This window comes from Rutilus rutilus (genome assembly GCF_951802725.1).
Source record: "Rutilus rutilus genome assembly, chromosome: 24".
Taxonomy (NCBI): Eukaryota; Metazoa; Chordata; class Actinopteri; order Cypriniformes; family Leuciscidae; genus Rutilus; species Rutilus rutilus.
In genome coordinates this window covers 8,135,307-8,151,626 of record NC_140228.1, presented here as the reverse complement: position 1 = coordinate 8,151,626, position 16,320 = coordinate 8,135,307, and the positions used below count along the sequence as shown (strand labels likewise).

The window sequence follows — 16,320 nt, the reverse complement described above, 5'->3', positions numbered from 1 at the left end:
TTGCGGTTTTCAAAGTGTGCCAGGACTTTAATAGTGAGGTCGGGCAGGCTATTCTGGAGCTGTGAGCTATTCCTGCTCTGTCTGTACTGTATATTTGCTCTGGGTCCACATTTAGAATGACCATTTAGTTAATTAAAACTCTCAATGTCCCTGCCAGACTAAAGAGATTAACTGTGAGATCTCACGGCAGACTGACTCAACTACCAATCCTTGGCTAAATAAGAGCATATGTGAACTCTCAAGTATAAATACTTGGTATATTATATATTATACATAGTGTTATTACATTTTTGTGCATTGACAAACTAAATATGCTTCAGAAATGAGGTCCAATGTACTATGGAATTACAAAATCATTTTTATTTAGGTTTCAGTACAAAATAGATCTACAAACATACTGTTTTGGAAGGATAGTTGCAATCTCAGTGCATGTATCGCTATTAATACAACTCACTGATTGGCAAGTACTGCAGTTGGCAGGGAAAGGAGCTCATTTTCAAAACTTTTAGATACATATATAAAGATATTTATTTTGTAAATACATGACAGAAGAAGATTTCAAAATGAACTAAATCCTCAAAGATAAATATTTAAAGAATTTCATGTGATTATTGATGTTCTGCTGCAGCCTAGAAAAAAAAAATAAAAAAAAATAAACCAAAATGTACTCTTTTTGAACGGTCTTTTTGTATTATATTGTATTATACATCCAAAAGTTCAGAGTTTTATTCAGTATACACTACCACTCAAAAGTTTGGGGTCAAGTAAGATGTTTTTGAAAAAAAAAAAAATATATATATATATATCTACAGTGCAAATATACACATATACAGTAAAAGTAAAACCAGTAATATATTATTACATTTTAAAATAACTTTTTTTATTTCTTATTTTAATAAAAAAAATAAAAAAAAAGTATTCCTGTGATGCAAAGCTGTATTTTCAGCATCATTACTCCAGTCTTCAGTGTCACATGATCCTTCAGAAATCATTCTAATATACTGATTTGCTGCTCAATAAATATTTATTATTATCAGTGTTGAAAACAGTTGTGCAGCTTAATATTTCTGTGAAAAACATTTTTCTCGGAATTATTTTTATGAATAGAAAGTTCAAAAGACCAGCATTATATATTTATTAAATATTGATATTTTGTAACATTATAAATGTCTTTCCTATCACTTTAAAAAATGTTATTCACAATTTTTGTACACATTACACACACACAGCCCAACAACATCACACAAAACAGTAGGGACAATACAGCTAAATATATCGACGGGACAGTAAAGAAAGAGAGAAGAAACTAAAAAAAAATTCCTATCAGTTTAATGAAAAATCTTACTGACCCCAAACTTTATACTTAATATATATCTGAGAATTTCTTACCTTAAGTCTGTCCAAAAAGCCTTTTTTGGTGAACGGTCCTCCTCCAAAGGCACGCAAAAGTTTTGGAGTGGGAGGTTTTGGTCCGAACTGATACGTTTCTTTTTTCTTTTCCTCGCCGGCTTTAGCAGCAGGAGGTGGACCCTTGGCTTTCAGCAGTTTCCTGTGAAGAGTGTTACCTGGTATTTAAGATTTCACTGTTGGTAGTACATTTTAGTCTTTGTAGGCTAGCAATGAGTCGGAGTCAAGACCCCTCTCTAGACTCTAACATCAACACATCTACTATAAACTTTAAACTCAAATAGAGAAATTTCAACCAGGCTGAGAGATATTTGAGATCGGGATTCTTGAGATTGAGACTAGGTGCAACCAATCAAACCATTTCAGTAAGAAAGATGTGTTCTCATTTACTGGTGGTCTTTAAAATTTCACAGGCAAAACCCAGTCAGAATTTTGCTGCTGTGATTAAGATGCGGATCTTAAAACTGAGGTGGGTGACGTTGTATTCATCGACAAAGTGATAAACAGTATTTAATTAAATATTTATTCTGTTAGAAGACATAAAATGTGCACATGGGGCTTTTAAGTGATGATTAATATAATTCAGTGAATTGGTTCATTCAAAACTATCCATCTGAGCAAATCAATTCGCTAAAATGAGTCAGTATTTCTTAATCAGTATTTTGTTATCCAGTAAAAAAACTAAAACAAAAAACAAGATATATTTACTTCAAAAGATACATTTATGAAATATTAGGACTTAAGCTAATTTTTCTTACCTTATCGGCAAGTAGATATTTCTTGTTTTAAGCAAAAATCTAACACAATTAAGTGAGGTCTTAATTTCTTGCAGAAGCATATTTACCTTGTTTTAAAAATAATATTTTAAAAGTATATCTATCTGGTTTTAAGGATATTTAGACAAAAAATTCTGATTAAGAAAATGTCTCACTGCTCATTTAGGTGCATCTGCATCGACATGAACGTCTGCTTGAAAGAATAATGTGACATAACTCACCGTCCTTTCCTGGCCAGCACTTTCTGAGACTCGGGGTAGTGAATCAAGATGTCATTGAGATCTTTCTTGTCCAGTACAAAGAGGTTGGCGAATCCATGAGCCGCTACGTTAGCAGTTCTTCTGTTTCCACCATTGGCTGAAGACTGTAGCAGACTGGGGATGGTTATAAATACATGATAGTTCATTATGTCACATTCATGGCGTGTAGCTGTAAAAGCAGATTCTCATTTTAATACCTCACCTGATCTCCCCGAACACACAGCCTGCCTTTAGAGTCACGAACACAATCTTATTGTCCGGCCCACCGATGACCTGCACCTCTCCGGCCTTAATAACGTACATTTCCTTTCCAATGTCACCCTGTGGAGAACCAGGTATATGAGGACTTGATTTGTTTTTGATGTCTATGCATAAACACAGGGCAATAAAGCTCACCTTCTTGCACACAAAGTCTCCAGGCAAGTACACAATGGACTTGAGCCTCAATAACATGTCCACCAGCATCTGGTTGTCACAGCCCTGTATGAAAAAACTGCAGAAACGTCAACCAACCGACCATGAGCAGCAGATCACTGTCTGATTCCTTCCTTAAATCAAGCCCACCTTGAAAAGGTCGATCTTTTGGAAAGTGGTGAGGTTGATATCCACAGCGATGGCTATTCTCATCACCAGAGGCATCTGTTCCAGTAGCTCAGACTCATCTGAGGAAAAAAATAACAGAAGGACTCCGCTGTCATTGCTACTCATTTCAGATCATTTTCAATGTAATAAGATGTGATAAAAATGTGTCTAAGATTTTACCCAGCATGCCCTGGGAGTCCCAGGTGTAGTTGTACCAGGTGCGCACTCTGGTTTGAACCAGCCTGGGGATGCGGTTTGACACCATGTACGCCACACAAGAATCCATAGATGCACGGAAGTAGGTCTGGCCGGCAGTAGCTGCTCCAATGACATCTCTCATCTGTAACATCAAAGATTAAAGGGATAGTTCACCCAAAAATTACTCAACCTCAAGTTGTTCCAAACCTGTATGAATTTCTTTCTTCTGCTGAACACAAACGATATTTTGAAGAATATGGGTAAGCAAACAGTTGATGGACCCCATTGACTTCCATAGTAAGGGGGAAAATACTATGGAAGTCAATGGGGTCCATCAACTGTTTGGTCACCCATATTCTTCAAAATATCTTCTTTTGTGTTCAGCAGCAGAAAGAAATTCATACAGGTTTGGAACAACTTGAGGTTGAGGAATTGATGACAGAATTTTCCTTTTCGGGTGAACTATCCCTTTAACGTCTATACATCTGATAGGGATGCACCAATATTAACATTTTAACTGATACTGATAAACCGATAATTAAATTTCATGTTATGGTCGATAACTGATGAAAGACCTATATTAAAATTATACACTATTTTGTCAAATTAAATTCAAAATACAATACTAAAAACTTAAAATCAATCGTCTGAAATGCAACAAATGAATTTAGGCATCACAACATCTAATGTACAGCATGAAAAATGGATATTCATTTTGGGATTTACTAAAGACTACATTTAACAATGTTATACAATTAATAGTATAGTTTTTTTTTATTAATAGTAAATATCATTATTTTTGTTTAAATCAATGTGCACGTAATCTAATTAAAATACCCCCCCTTTTAACGACTTCTCTTCTCTGATGACGTTTACTGACTTGAGGGCGGGGCAAACTGTCACTCACAGACAACGAACCAATCAGTTCCCGATGTCCAAAATTAAGTCCTGTCCTACATTTTTTCATGTTCAAAAAGCCATTTCACTCGGGTATAGTCATAATAGCAAAGACTATCACAACATATAGTCATTTCATGCCAATAAAAAATGTGTAAATGAGCATACACAACTAAATATCCAATATCGGCTGATATATAAATAAACAAACAAACAAATAAATAAAAATATCTCAATATTGTGTGCATCCCTAACATCTGGTAAAGATGTGGCACTATATACCTAAGCCTATATACTAAGCCAACAGGAACACCATAACAATAAATCAACATGGTTACTGATGGAAGAACAGGTAGCGCTGAATACTATGATATGATTGGCTGCCTGGGATTAGGGGGAGGAGCTCATGATGTTTACATCATCACATCATGTACCTGTCCAATCAAACTTGAGAAGACAAAGACACCCACGAAAAAGTTTATTAACTGAAAGGAAATCTCAAAGACTGTGTGAGGCTCAGGCAAGCCACCAATGTTGATCAGAGTCCGCACAGCAAAATAATAACTGCGCAAGTACCTGTGAAAGAGAAAAAGAGAGATAAAGTTAGTGGCTTCAAATATTCAGTCGGTAAAGAATAAAAACATCTTGCATTCGTATCTGAATCCATATTAGAGATTCAAACGTATTACAACAACGTCAAAACAGCAGACTTCAAACACTGAGCAAAGCCAAGGCCAAGCAAGAAAGCAAAGGAAATCAAAACTGAGCAAAAAACAAACAAAAAAACGCCGAAGCACTTCAGGAGCGTAAGCTTTACAGACAAAAGCTTTGGAGACAAAATGTCTACCTGGCCAAGAATGATGGACAAAAATAGGGCACCAAAAAAATAGTTGGTCATCTGAAAGATCTGACCGAACATGGTCTCAGGGAAAGGAAGTTCTGCGATCATCAGGAGGGATTTCTCCGCATAGAAGAAGCAGCTCAGGTAGCTACGAGAATATGAAAAACCCCCAAAACCTGCAATTACTGCAAACTACATTTAGCAATTTATTGCTTAAACTTGTACGGAAGCGTATTGCATTCACTTGAGGAAAAATAATCTACTCTGTTTTTATGAATTAACGAGTTAATTATCTCAGAATTACGAGATAATTTTTCATGAATAAAACGGTTTTGCTCTGTTTTTCTGAATTAATGACTTAATTATCTCAAAATTATGAGATAATTTTTCTTGAAATAAAATGTATTTGCTCTGTTTTTCTGAATTATTGAGTTAATTATCTCAGAATTATGAGATCATTTTTCATAAAAAAAATATTTTGTTCCGTTTTTCTGAATTAACGAGTTAATTATCTCAGAATTACGAGATAATTTTTAATGAATAAAAGTTTTTGCTCTGTTTTTCGGAATTATTGAGTTAATTATCTCAGAATTATGAGATAATTAAGTCATTAATTCAGAAAAACAGAGCAAATATTTTTTATGAAAAATGATCTCATAATTCTGAGATAATTAACTCAATAATTTAGAAAAACTGAGCAATTACATTTTATTTCAAGAAAAATTATCTCGTAATTCTGAGATAATTAACTCGTTAATTCAGAAAAACAGAGCAAAAACTTTTTATTCATGAAAAATTATCTCGTAATGCTGAGATAATTAACTCCTTAATTCAGAAAAACAGAGTAGATTATTTTTCCTCAAGTGAATGCAATACGCTTCCGTAAACATGAACTGTGAATGGAAGGGAAAAAAAAAAGGGAAAAATAACATTAAATTGTCATTTCAAGCTCATTTAAAGGTAATGCATGTTTTGTGTTTTGTTTTTTACCTTAAATACTTTTGTCTGTCCCAGTTTAATATGCTGAGACTATAAATAAGCAATTCGTAGGTTGATTTGTAGAACACATATTCTTGTACAGCAGCACTGGCTCAGCCAATGGCATGGGTTTAGGGGCGGAGCTTTTGTTTGTTCAATGAATGACAGATGGGGAAACCTCTTTGAATCGATCTTTATTTTTGCCTTTCTGTTTGGAGCTGCTAGTGGTTACACACTTTACCTTTAAAAAAAAAATAGACAAATCTGCATATTCTGAGTGAATCAGAAGGGTATATGGAAATACATACGCGCTGCCATTTCCACTGTAGACCCATTTGGTCTTGCCGATCCCCTGGTAGTCAGATGCCACATAGTAAATACAAGCGTTGAGGTGGAGAATGAACAGCAGGTATCCAATAGTGCGAATTACTCTTAAAAAAGAGCATAGGATAATTGTGGTTACAATTATTTATTGAATTAAGAATATCTTTTAAATTCCACTTCAGTTCCTGAATTTGAATTGAGAGAGAAAACAGGATGTAGAATTTGAATTTGAGGAGGTAGAATTATAACGGAATCAAGTTAAAACAGAGATGTGTGTTTCATTTATTTGTTACATTTACAAAATTAACGTTTTTGGACCATGGTGAAATAAAATTGAACTAATTTTCCTCAAAATCTTCAAAAAGGAGCAAAACACCATTCCAATTTTTTATGAAATGCAGTCATTTTGTAAATTGTAAACATTTTTCCCATCCCTGCTAGAGCAAGATCAACTCTTAACTAGTAAAGACGTGGTTACGCACCTCCAGATGTACGCTTTGGTCATTATACCTTCAAGACGGTCACTGAACTCAAAAAAAGATTCGGACTTAAGGAGAAAATGTTTAACAAAACAAGGTCAGTGCATATTCAAAAATATAATCAGTTCATGAATAGTTACGCATGTCATAGCCAATAACGTCTCCTTTCAAAACACAAGCATTTATAAAAACTGCAGCGTTCATTACCTTCATCAAACGATTGATCCTGAAGACGGACTTGTATCCAAACAGGAAACACGACAGGTCCGAAGGCAGGACGGATATTAGATCATTCTGAAACGACAGGAAATAATAAATAAATACTTCATGGCTTTTTACTGGGAGATAAAATTTTAAAGATGAACGTCAGCTCAAATATCTGCAATACCTGAAATCTTGCCGATTCCCGATATTTCGTTTTAATCACAACTCTGTCATACTGAAAGTAAATTATTAAATTAAAAAAAAAAGTTAGTGCACTTAAGAAGTCTATGGGGCAAGACATATTAAACATTGCTTTATATAAAATAATTACATAGGCATAAATAGATATTTTCCAGAAAAGACTGCAAACATAAAATGAAACTATCAATAAAGTGTGTTAAAAATAAATGTTTTCTTACAATAATGTCTCCTCCCCTACAAAACTGCAGTCGAGGCTGGAAAACGATCATGTCGATGACATAGATGATGTCAGCAATGATGTCCAAGGTGAACCACATTGGAATGACCCCCGGGTCGTGATATGGGAAGGCCATACGGACTGGTATGAACCACAGGTTATAGTTAAAGGCAATGGTCACCACGCTTAGCCAAGCGATATACCTGCGGTCTAATGGAAATCACAAGAAAAGAGCAGAAGAAAAATGTAGAAACATTTTTTAATAAATCTGAAGATTTATTCAGATGGCTCTTTTTCTGTCCATCTGTCCAAGTTGATTTGAAAAACGTAGGCTAAGTTGAACAATTAGAAATAGTCCCAATACTTTGGACTTAATTTTGGGCAAACTTCATTTTTCTTATTCAAAAGTTGGCATATTTGTGAGGAGTAACCTGTGAAAGGATCGATGGAGGGGCCCAGTCTTTTGTCCACACTGTCCTCGATGGGCTTCAGAAGGAAATCTACAAAGGTGCATTTCATTTTTGGGCAGATGGACTTGTCCTCTTTGGCTGCCTCGTCTTTTTTCTGGTCATCCTTCTTCTCCTCCTTTTTTTCTTCTTTCTTTTCCACAGGCTTCTCTTCTTTCTTCTCCTCTTCCTCTTTCTTCTTCCTTTCCTCCTCCTCTTTCTTCTTCCTTTCCTCCTCCTCTTTCTTTTTTCTCTCCTCCTCCTCTTTCTTCTTTCGCTCCTCCTCCTCTTTTCTTTTCTTGTCCTCCTCCTCTTTTCTTTTCCTCTCCTCCTCTTTCTTCAGGTAGTCGTCTTTTCTCAGGACGGGAGCTAGAACAAGCACAAAATAACTGGTGTGTTATATATTTACTTATTGGTGAACCTCATGTCATGCTATGTGGCAATATGTAACATTTATGTATCATTCAACTGTGGACAACATTAATTGCAGAGGCATAGGATTGATTTGTACTCACTGACAGGTGGGCTGCGCTCTGGGGAGGACGCATAGGGGTCAATGACCTTTTCTTTAAACTGTTCAGTCCTTTGGCGGTACCGCTGAACAATCTCGATGAGTTGAGCATCAAAATGCTCACTTATCACAATGGGCCGGGATTCGGGGGGAGGGGCCACCTCACTATAACAATCACACAGAGAATGACAAGAAGGTGAAATCAATGTATTAAAGCATAATAAGTAAATGCCACTATTACATATCAAAATTACATCTGAAATTGTCACACCAAAGAAAAAAAACTTATTTTATAGAAAATAATTCAGATTTGTCCCTCAGTGAAAAACAGAATTATGTTTACAGTAATGGACTTACAATGGAAGTCTATGGGGCAAGGTATTCTGGGAATTTTAAAAGTAGAAACCTTGTGTTTTTTTAATAGTGTTTATATTAATTCCTCAATGCAAAAATAAATGTTATTTATGCTGTGTAGCGAACTTGCGATATGACTACCTTTCTAAGCGAATGAACTTCCGGTTGATTTTCCTCTTTGTAAACAGGATGCATATTATGACAGAAATTGTAATCACGGATTTAAAATTAAAGTGAGTAAAATGATCACTCTAGTTCCATTTTACCACTTATAATGCTCACATTTTTATAAACCGTGTATTAATTAATTATTCATTCCAAAATGTGTTGTTTAAGCTGTGAAGCCGTCTAAATGCTTTTAATTACGTATTTTTACGTTGACCCATAAGCTTCCATTGGATCCGTGTAAACACGACTTCTGTTTCTTCAAATGAACTGTGAGATTACCTGAGGTGAAAGGCAGCATAATAGGTCTACTAAACACTGAACAACGTGATGTTTACAGGAGCTGCAACTGTTGATCCGCATTTTGCTTGTATATGCTGACCTCTACTGGTCATGAACGAGCATTACAACATGAAGAGCCAGTGCCTCTTATTATGGGTATCATTAACTGATCTATATAGAATGACATGTATTATACATGTATTATATTATTACACATGTCATTATATAGATCAGTGGTGTCATTATATAATATATATATATATATGACACATTATACACTAATGACACACACACATATATATTTTTTATTTTTTATTATTATTATTTTTTATTATTATTTAAAATCAGTCTAATTTAAATTCAGTTCCAGTGAATGTGAGTATACTTTGAGGATCATATCCATCATAAAACCACTTTGGCATTTTCCTATTTTGGTGTCGGCATTATTTTTGTTCTCTAAACTTAAATAGCTCGAGAGATCTTCTTATATCAAACACACTGTAAATCTTTTAATCTCCTCTCAGCTCATGGTCTCATAATCTTCCAGGTCTCTGTTGGACAGTCTTGGATCTAATGTACAGTGTTTGCACTGGCAACTTACTCTCATGGTCCTTATCAAAACAACAAGAGCCTAGTTAATTAGCCTTTATTAATTAAAGCTTATCAACTGCGCTCAGGACATCAAGAGCGTCTCTTGGCACTTGCATAGCAAAAACAATGATTTATGTAAGTGAATGAAATCAAAATCTACCCTATTTACTCTTTTGCCATTATATTAAAAACCTTTTGACCAAACTGTTACAGGGTTTATCTGATAAAATGTTTCTAGTATTAGTTTACCCTTCAGCAGGTGGCTGGTCATTGGCTGGGTCTGCAGGTTTTTCCTCTGGTTTGGGGCCCGGTTCTGGTGCTGCAGTCGGGGCCGTCGGTGCTGGAGCCGGTTCTGGGGCTGTCGGTTTTGCTGCTGGAGCTGGAGCTGGGAAGCAATTTTAAAATATCTATTTAAAATGAAGCCATTTTTTTCTGCATGCACAGGTGGAGGAGTGACACCTGACGCAGCTTACTGACTGTCATATATGCAACTGAAGCCATTACAAACATTACTGCTAAGCAACCTGTGACAGACTGTAAGAATTGTTCCAAATGCCTCTCATCTGGAACATATCTTCTGCAGGTGCTCAAGCAATGAATGATGAGATAATTTAGAGGCTAATTACAATGATTACAGATGACTTACCAGGGCCTTCATCATCTTTCTTGTCTTCATTTTGCTTGTCTGCAGGTTTTTCTTCCTGCTGGGTGCAGAGATTGATCATTATCCCAGAGCGGTTTTGCAGTTATGAAAACATTCTCATTAATGACATATGATGGCTTCCATTAAATTACTCAAGCACCTTAAGCTATAACTTTTACATTTGTAAATGATGTTAGAACACTGTTGGTCCTTTACATGGTGTTTGACATAATAGCAAAGCACCACCAAACATGTTTATAAAGTTAAGCAAAGTATATAAAAATATACAATAATTGTAAAATTGTTACATATATAATCATATTTCATAATAAAATTATTTTAAAACAACACATCTTTATACGTATATATGTATATATATATGACAATTTATATATTTATATTATATATTATATACATTATATATTTTTATATATTATACATTTATATATACATTACACATTATATATGTATATATAAAAAATATTATATAAAAAATATACAATAGCCTACTTGTAAATTATACATGTATAGAATATATATATAAAATACTTAATATATTAAATGCTTCAGAAAACATATTCTTTACACAGTAATGTGATATACACACATGCATTTAAAAATGTAGCATTTATCATTATTTGCGAGCAAATTTTTCCCAAAACATTTTAATTAATAGCTAGAAAGTTTACTACTTTTTTTTATGTTAGCAAGTTGATTACTACATATGCTTGAGATAAAAAAGTACCAAAATGTTCATAAAGTCAATTACGGGCCACTTGTACTTACCTTGGGAGGGGCCGGGGCCGGGGCCGGGGCAGGAGCCGGTGCAGGGGCCGACCCAGAGGCTGAGGCCGGGGTGGGACCCACAGTTGGACCCCCGATGATTTTCTTCAGCTTGCTGAACATGGCAGGCAGCGTCTGATGAGATCGCTGTTGTGTTGGTCCTTCTTATGTGACTGCGGCTCCTCCTAATGTTGTTGATGCAATTAGCACTTTTAGACCACTAATACCCATCTGCAAACAGACCTCAGAAGTGAGACGAGGCCACAAATCATCACAGTGTCTGTCATCTGCAGACCACATTCCAAACCATGCCTACAGCCACACATTTGATACATGTTTTATATTTCATTCTTGTACAACTAGCTATTATACTATTTTATAAAGTTATAAAACATGTCAAATATAGAAAAAGTCATACAAAAAGGAAGTAAAAGTGCTTGTTTCTGGTCAATATAAACCATATAGTTTGATTCACAGTATGTTTCTGTAGTGGTTGCAGCCTTTTTACGTCTCCATACAGTTCAGAGTATATCAGCAAATTGTCATAGCTTTGAGCAGATTTCACTGGTGGACCTGCGAGCTGTTCTGCTGGATTAGTTCGACTCATATGGGGCGGTGGACCACTTACTTAATTAAACCTTAAAGCTTTCAGTTCAGCTGAGGGGATTTACTGTTGTGGTTTCACAGGGAACAGACAAGGCTAACAAGAAGAAGAAAAGACGTCTTTGATCTTACTGGCCTTCCATCTCTTTATTCTTTCCTCTTTTAATTTTTTTTTCTCTAAAATAGAGACATGTTCATTTTATATTTCTATTTCAACTGGCTTAAAGTGAATAGAATAGTTACTCACCTTCTGTTATTTAAGGATAGCCTATGTTCAAGTTGTTGGTCATCTTTATTTGCTATTAACCAAATATGATTAAAACGTTTTTAAAATCTAACCGCACATTATCCTCAAAACATTTGGATTCATCCGCGCTGTGCCGTGCCGAGGCACAACCCACGTAAAGTTGATAACTCGTAAAGTAAAGTATATTTCGAACATATATGCCGACAAAGAGGAAAAACTACGGACTGCAGCTTTAAATATTACAATTTGGGGGTTATTTATCTTTATTTGCTACTTAAACTCAAATGTCAAAGCTAATTTTTCCTTAGTTTCATGTAATATTTATATATTTTTTTATTTCAGTTTTCTTTCAAGTAACAAAAATGTTTTTAATGTTTTTAGTTAATAATAATAACTCGTGTGTTTATTTATTTATGTGTTTGATTTTTATTTATTCGGTGACTGTTTCGCACGTTACTTTACGCCAATGGGTGGCGACAAACTACCGTCTTTATGAGCGAGTCATTAAATCATTCATTCAACAGAATTGTTCACAAATACTGATTCATTTTAGAACTATACTTATGAGTGACTCAATGAGTCATTCATTCAACCGATTCGTTCAAAAACACTTGATTCGCGACACGCAACGGCTCTGTTCCTGTTTGGCTGGCTTCTTTTGGAAGTAGTTTTGTTGGCGAAGCAAATATAGACAAACTAACTTGAACTATTTGTGTCTAAAATGTAAGTTACTCAATATGAAAATCTTGTTTACTGAGTTGTTAGCCTGTTGGCCCACTTGTAACAGTTGTCGCTTTTTTATTTTGCGTGTGGAAGCGTGCCATCCCAACAAGAGACTAATGAACTTACACGTTTTATTAATGATGTTTTAACACAATAACCAGTCTTTAATATGAGTAAGTTACATGGCTGTTGCCATGACGCACAGCGACGTTCAGGGGTGCGTTTCCCGAAAGCATCGTTGGCCAACTATGGTCGCAAGTTCATCGCAATGTCCATTGAACTCTATTGGTAACGACGGAACTTGCGACCATAGTTGGCCAACGATGCTTTCGGGAAACGCACCCCAGGTGCAGAGACATTTCATATCAACATGTTTAATAATGTACGGAGTCAGTTATTGTAACTTACACATCATAGACCGTTTAGTTCATATTATAGGCTAGATTGGGAGCACTCCCTTTTGTAAATGACAAGACTATTCTGCATAGACCAGATAGAGGAGAAAGAGCTTGTTGTCACACAGTCTACTGAGTCTAACAAACATATTAGCCTATTAGTGCATTATTTTCCTCATACTGTTGAAGTCAATGGGCCCCAACTGTTTGGTTACCCATATACCCATATTTTTCAAAATATTTTCTTTTGTGTTCAGCAGAAGAAATAAATTCACAGGTTTTTAACAACTTGAGGTTGAGTAAATGATGACAGAATTTTCATTTTTGGGATTCCATTTTATCTATCCCTTTAAATCATTATTGCAGTAAATTATGTTAAAATAACTCACATCCCTAATTTTAAAATCAGCATATAAAACCATGACTACAGATTTTCACACAATTGTGTAAACATAACAGTTAGGCCTAGATATAATCCTTGTGACAACTAGGCCTGATCTTCACAAAATAGGACAGTGATTTGTGTTGGTTGTTACTGATCTGCCAAATGTGGCTTTTATACTTTTATCACAGCTGAGTAAAGACTCTCAGACATCGACTACACGCAGCTAAACCAGCTAAATGAAAGGTAGGAATGGTCATTAATGTTATAAATTCATTTTTGTCATTTCCGAATGTATTAGTTGCTTGTGAACTTATGAAACTAGTGTTTTAATATTCCATTTAAAAAAAAAAAGGTCTCGCTTCTCTTCACAGTATCAGTTCTACTGAAGAGGCCCATCAAAAATTCATGAAACTTTATCAAGGAATATTGCTGCGCCCTCAGACATCTTTACCCAGAATACAACTCAAGAGTAAGATGTGAGTAACCATGTCTTTAATATTTTAAAAATGACTAATACAATTTACTAATTGGTAATCTATCATGAGATCATACCACTAAAACTAGTTTCACTAAGGAAAAGGTTTTGCATTGAAGTCTATGGCGTAGAGATTATGGAGTCAGTTATTTCCAATGCAAGTTTTGTTTCCGTCACTGAATAGAAAATAAAAAAGGTAACTGCGAGATATAAACTCGCAATTCTGAGAAAAAAAGTGAATTGTAAGATGAAAATGTCAAATACCCTTTTTTAAATTTATATTAAAAAAAAACAAGCTTCCATACTATTCCTAGTAACTCTGTCTAAAATAAAGTGTAACTCATGTCTGCTTAGTTTCAGTGAGCTGTTCATGATCAGTTTCAGGTAATGCCGTAATGCTCTTACCTGGAGAAGTAGTTTATTCAGCTGCAAAACTTAGTAGTAAACACTGTAGCAAATAAAACTTAGTAAAGCTCATAGATTACCTTATAAATTAAACAGTGATCCGCATAGGTCAAATGTAATCTAAATTAAGATACTTTACAAACACATGAAAGTAAGCTATATAATTCGGGACCGTTTTTTGTTTGTAATTTCCCATATAATGATATTTTAAAAGGTCATAATTTTGTTTATTGGGCGTACTAAAATTGGTTAAAGGGATAGTTCGGCCAAAAATGATATTTAACCCATGATTTACTCACCCTCAAGCCGTTCGAGATGTATATGTCAATCTTTTTTCAGACGAACACATTTTCAGTTATTTTAGAAAATGTCTTAGATCTTTCAGTGGTTATAGTGTGAAGCTATGGGGTCCACCTCCTTCAAGTCCCAAAATGTGCATGCATCCTTCACAAAAGTAATCCATCCGGCTCCAGGGGGATAAACGAAGGCCTTCTGAGGGTAATCCGTGCGGTTTTGTCGTAAAAATATACATATTTAAAAATGTATAAATGAAAATAACTGGCTTCCGGTAGCTGTCGACGCGCGTTCACGGAGATGGATGCTGGCGTATGACGTAGGACGTAGCGTCGTGACATAGAACGAACGTAGAGTTTTGTTTTGCTCTGCTCTCTGGCTGCGCTATCACGTTCGTTCTACGTCATGACGCTTCCTACGCTACGTTCTACGTCATACGCCAGCAAGATTGACATATGCATCTCGAACGGCTTGAGGGTGAGTAAATCATGGGTTAAATATCATTTTTGGCCGAACTATCCCTTTAACATGCTTTTCACATAATGAAGTTTTATGTAACAAAGTTCGGGAGGAGCACGTTCAGGTAATCAACCAATCAGCTCAAGAGGAAGCCGGTATAAATAAAGCTTTTCCTCACCTTCTGTCTTCTGACAAGTTTCTCAGCAACCCTCCACCACCCCATCACCTCACACTCAGCTGGGTCTACCCCAGTATAAGGGGGAGTACTCTGGGTTTGGGCAAAATTCTGAGCTCGGAGCCCTCCCCTGGACAGCAAGCCAAATACGCATAAATACTACATTAGATTTCATGTACGTGTGAACTCGTGAACTGTACATTATTGCAGCACCTTTATTCCCAGTCTGTCTGAAACACTACAAAACCTCTCCTTCTGAGAAGCCAAGAGTGCTCTGATTGGATACTGACCACAAACCTTTGAACAGTATTGTACTTTGAAATCAAACTCACAAGTTTTTTTTTAGCAGTCCTCTGCATTCAGTTGTAATATTACTATTGTTTTGCATATCGGGGATGAACGAAAATGAACGAGTGCACAGGAGCAGTTTTAGGCCCTACGTCAAACTTGCGTCATTATTCTAAAAATCGCCTTTGTGTCCTTTTGGAAAGTCACATCTTGAAGAGTGAAAGTCACCAACAGGAAGTGTTTTCTAAACGACACGTGGGCCGCACCCCTGCCGAGGCGTGACGCAGAAACTGAGGAGCTGTCAGTCATTTCAATCTCACTGTAGTCCCACTCAGAGATGCTCTGAGTAATGTTTACAGTCTTCTCGACAGCCTGCTGGAGCGGCGAAAATGAATGTTCTTGCGGGTAGTGACATATGAGTCATGGCTCTAATTGGCTGGAATATAGATCTGCTCCCAGTTGGAATCGTGCGTCTTGAATAGCGCTGACAAAGAAGGGTTATTTAAGGATTGGTAAAAGTGAAAAATGGCGAGTGATTATCTTGTAAATCAATTTTGTGACTGTGGTTAAGGTAATCCTGACTGAATGCACTTCTTAATATGGCTGCACATTTTTAGTTATGCTGTTAATCAAAAGTTTGGACATACCTACTCATTCTTTATTATTACTTTTCCCACAATTTAGAAAAATATAAAGCCATTAAAACTATAAAATCAGACAAATTAAAGTATG

General features: G+C 35.7%; 2 protein-coding genes across 2 annotated transcripts in view; one reads left to right on the top strand and one right to left on the bottom strand.

The window, feature by feature from the left end:
* Positions 1-388: 388 nt before the first annotated feature.
* cngb3.2 (cyclic nucleotide gated channel subunit beta 3, tandem duplicate 2) lies at positions 389-11,316 on the bottom strand. Its single transcript, XM_084399052.1, has 18 exons — positions 11,143-11,316; positions 10,360-10,417; positions 9,963-10,098; positions 8,326-8,486; positions 7,796-8,179; positions 7,366-7,574; positions 7,131-7,181; positions 6,950-7,036; positions 6,746-6,810; positions 6,248-6,370; positions 4,555-4,696; positions 3,206-3,365; positions 3,008-3,105; positions 2,840-2,923; positions 2,646-2,764; positions 2,405-2,557; positions 1,390-1,549; positions 389-629 (listed from the first exon to the last, which is right to left on the bottom strand). Exons 1-18 carry the CDS (start codon positions 11,260-11,262, stop codon positions 609-611), a joined length of 2,331 nt encoding a protein of 776 aa, XP_084255178.1. The 5' UTR covers positions 11,263-11,316; the 3' UTR covers positions 389-608.
* Positions 11,317-12,623: 1,307 nt separating this feature from the next.
* Positions 12,624-16,320, top strand: part of cnbd1 (cyclic nucleotide binding domain containing 1) — a 35,672-nt gene continuing 31,975 nt past the window's right edge. The window contains exons 1-3 of the mRNA XM_084398810.1: positions 12,624-12,712; positions 13,681-13,735; positions 13,864-13,968. Of these exons, the coding sequence (XP_084254936.1) occupies positions 13,898-13,968 (71 nt within the window). The 5' untranslated portion in view covers positions 12,624-12,712; positions 13,681-13,735; positions 13,864-13,897. The remainder of the gene's footprint in view (positions 12,713-13,680; positions 13,736-13,863; positions 13,969-16,320) is intronic.

Bases quoted from the DNA above. Each gene is read 5' to 3' on its own strand.
- cngb3.2 (XM_084399052.1), bottom strand. From the start codon at position 11,262: ATGTTCAGCAAGCTGAAGAAAATCATCGGGGGTCCAACTGTGGGTCCC. The intron at 2,924-3,007 runs GTGGGCTTGATT...TTTTTCATACAG, and splicing joins AAAAGATCGACCTTTTCAAG to GGCTGTGACAACCAGATGCT. The intron at 2,558-2,645 runs GTGAGGTATTAA...AACCATCCCCAG, and splicing joins TGTGTGTTCGGGGAGATCAG to TCTGCTACAGTCTTCAGCCA.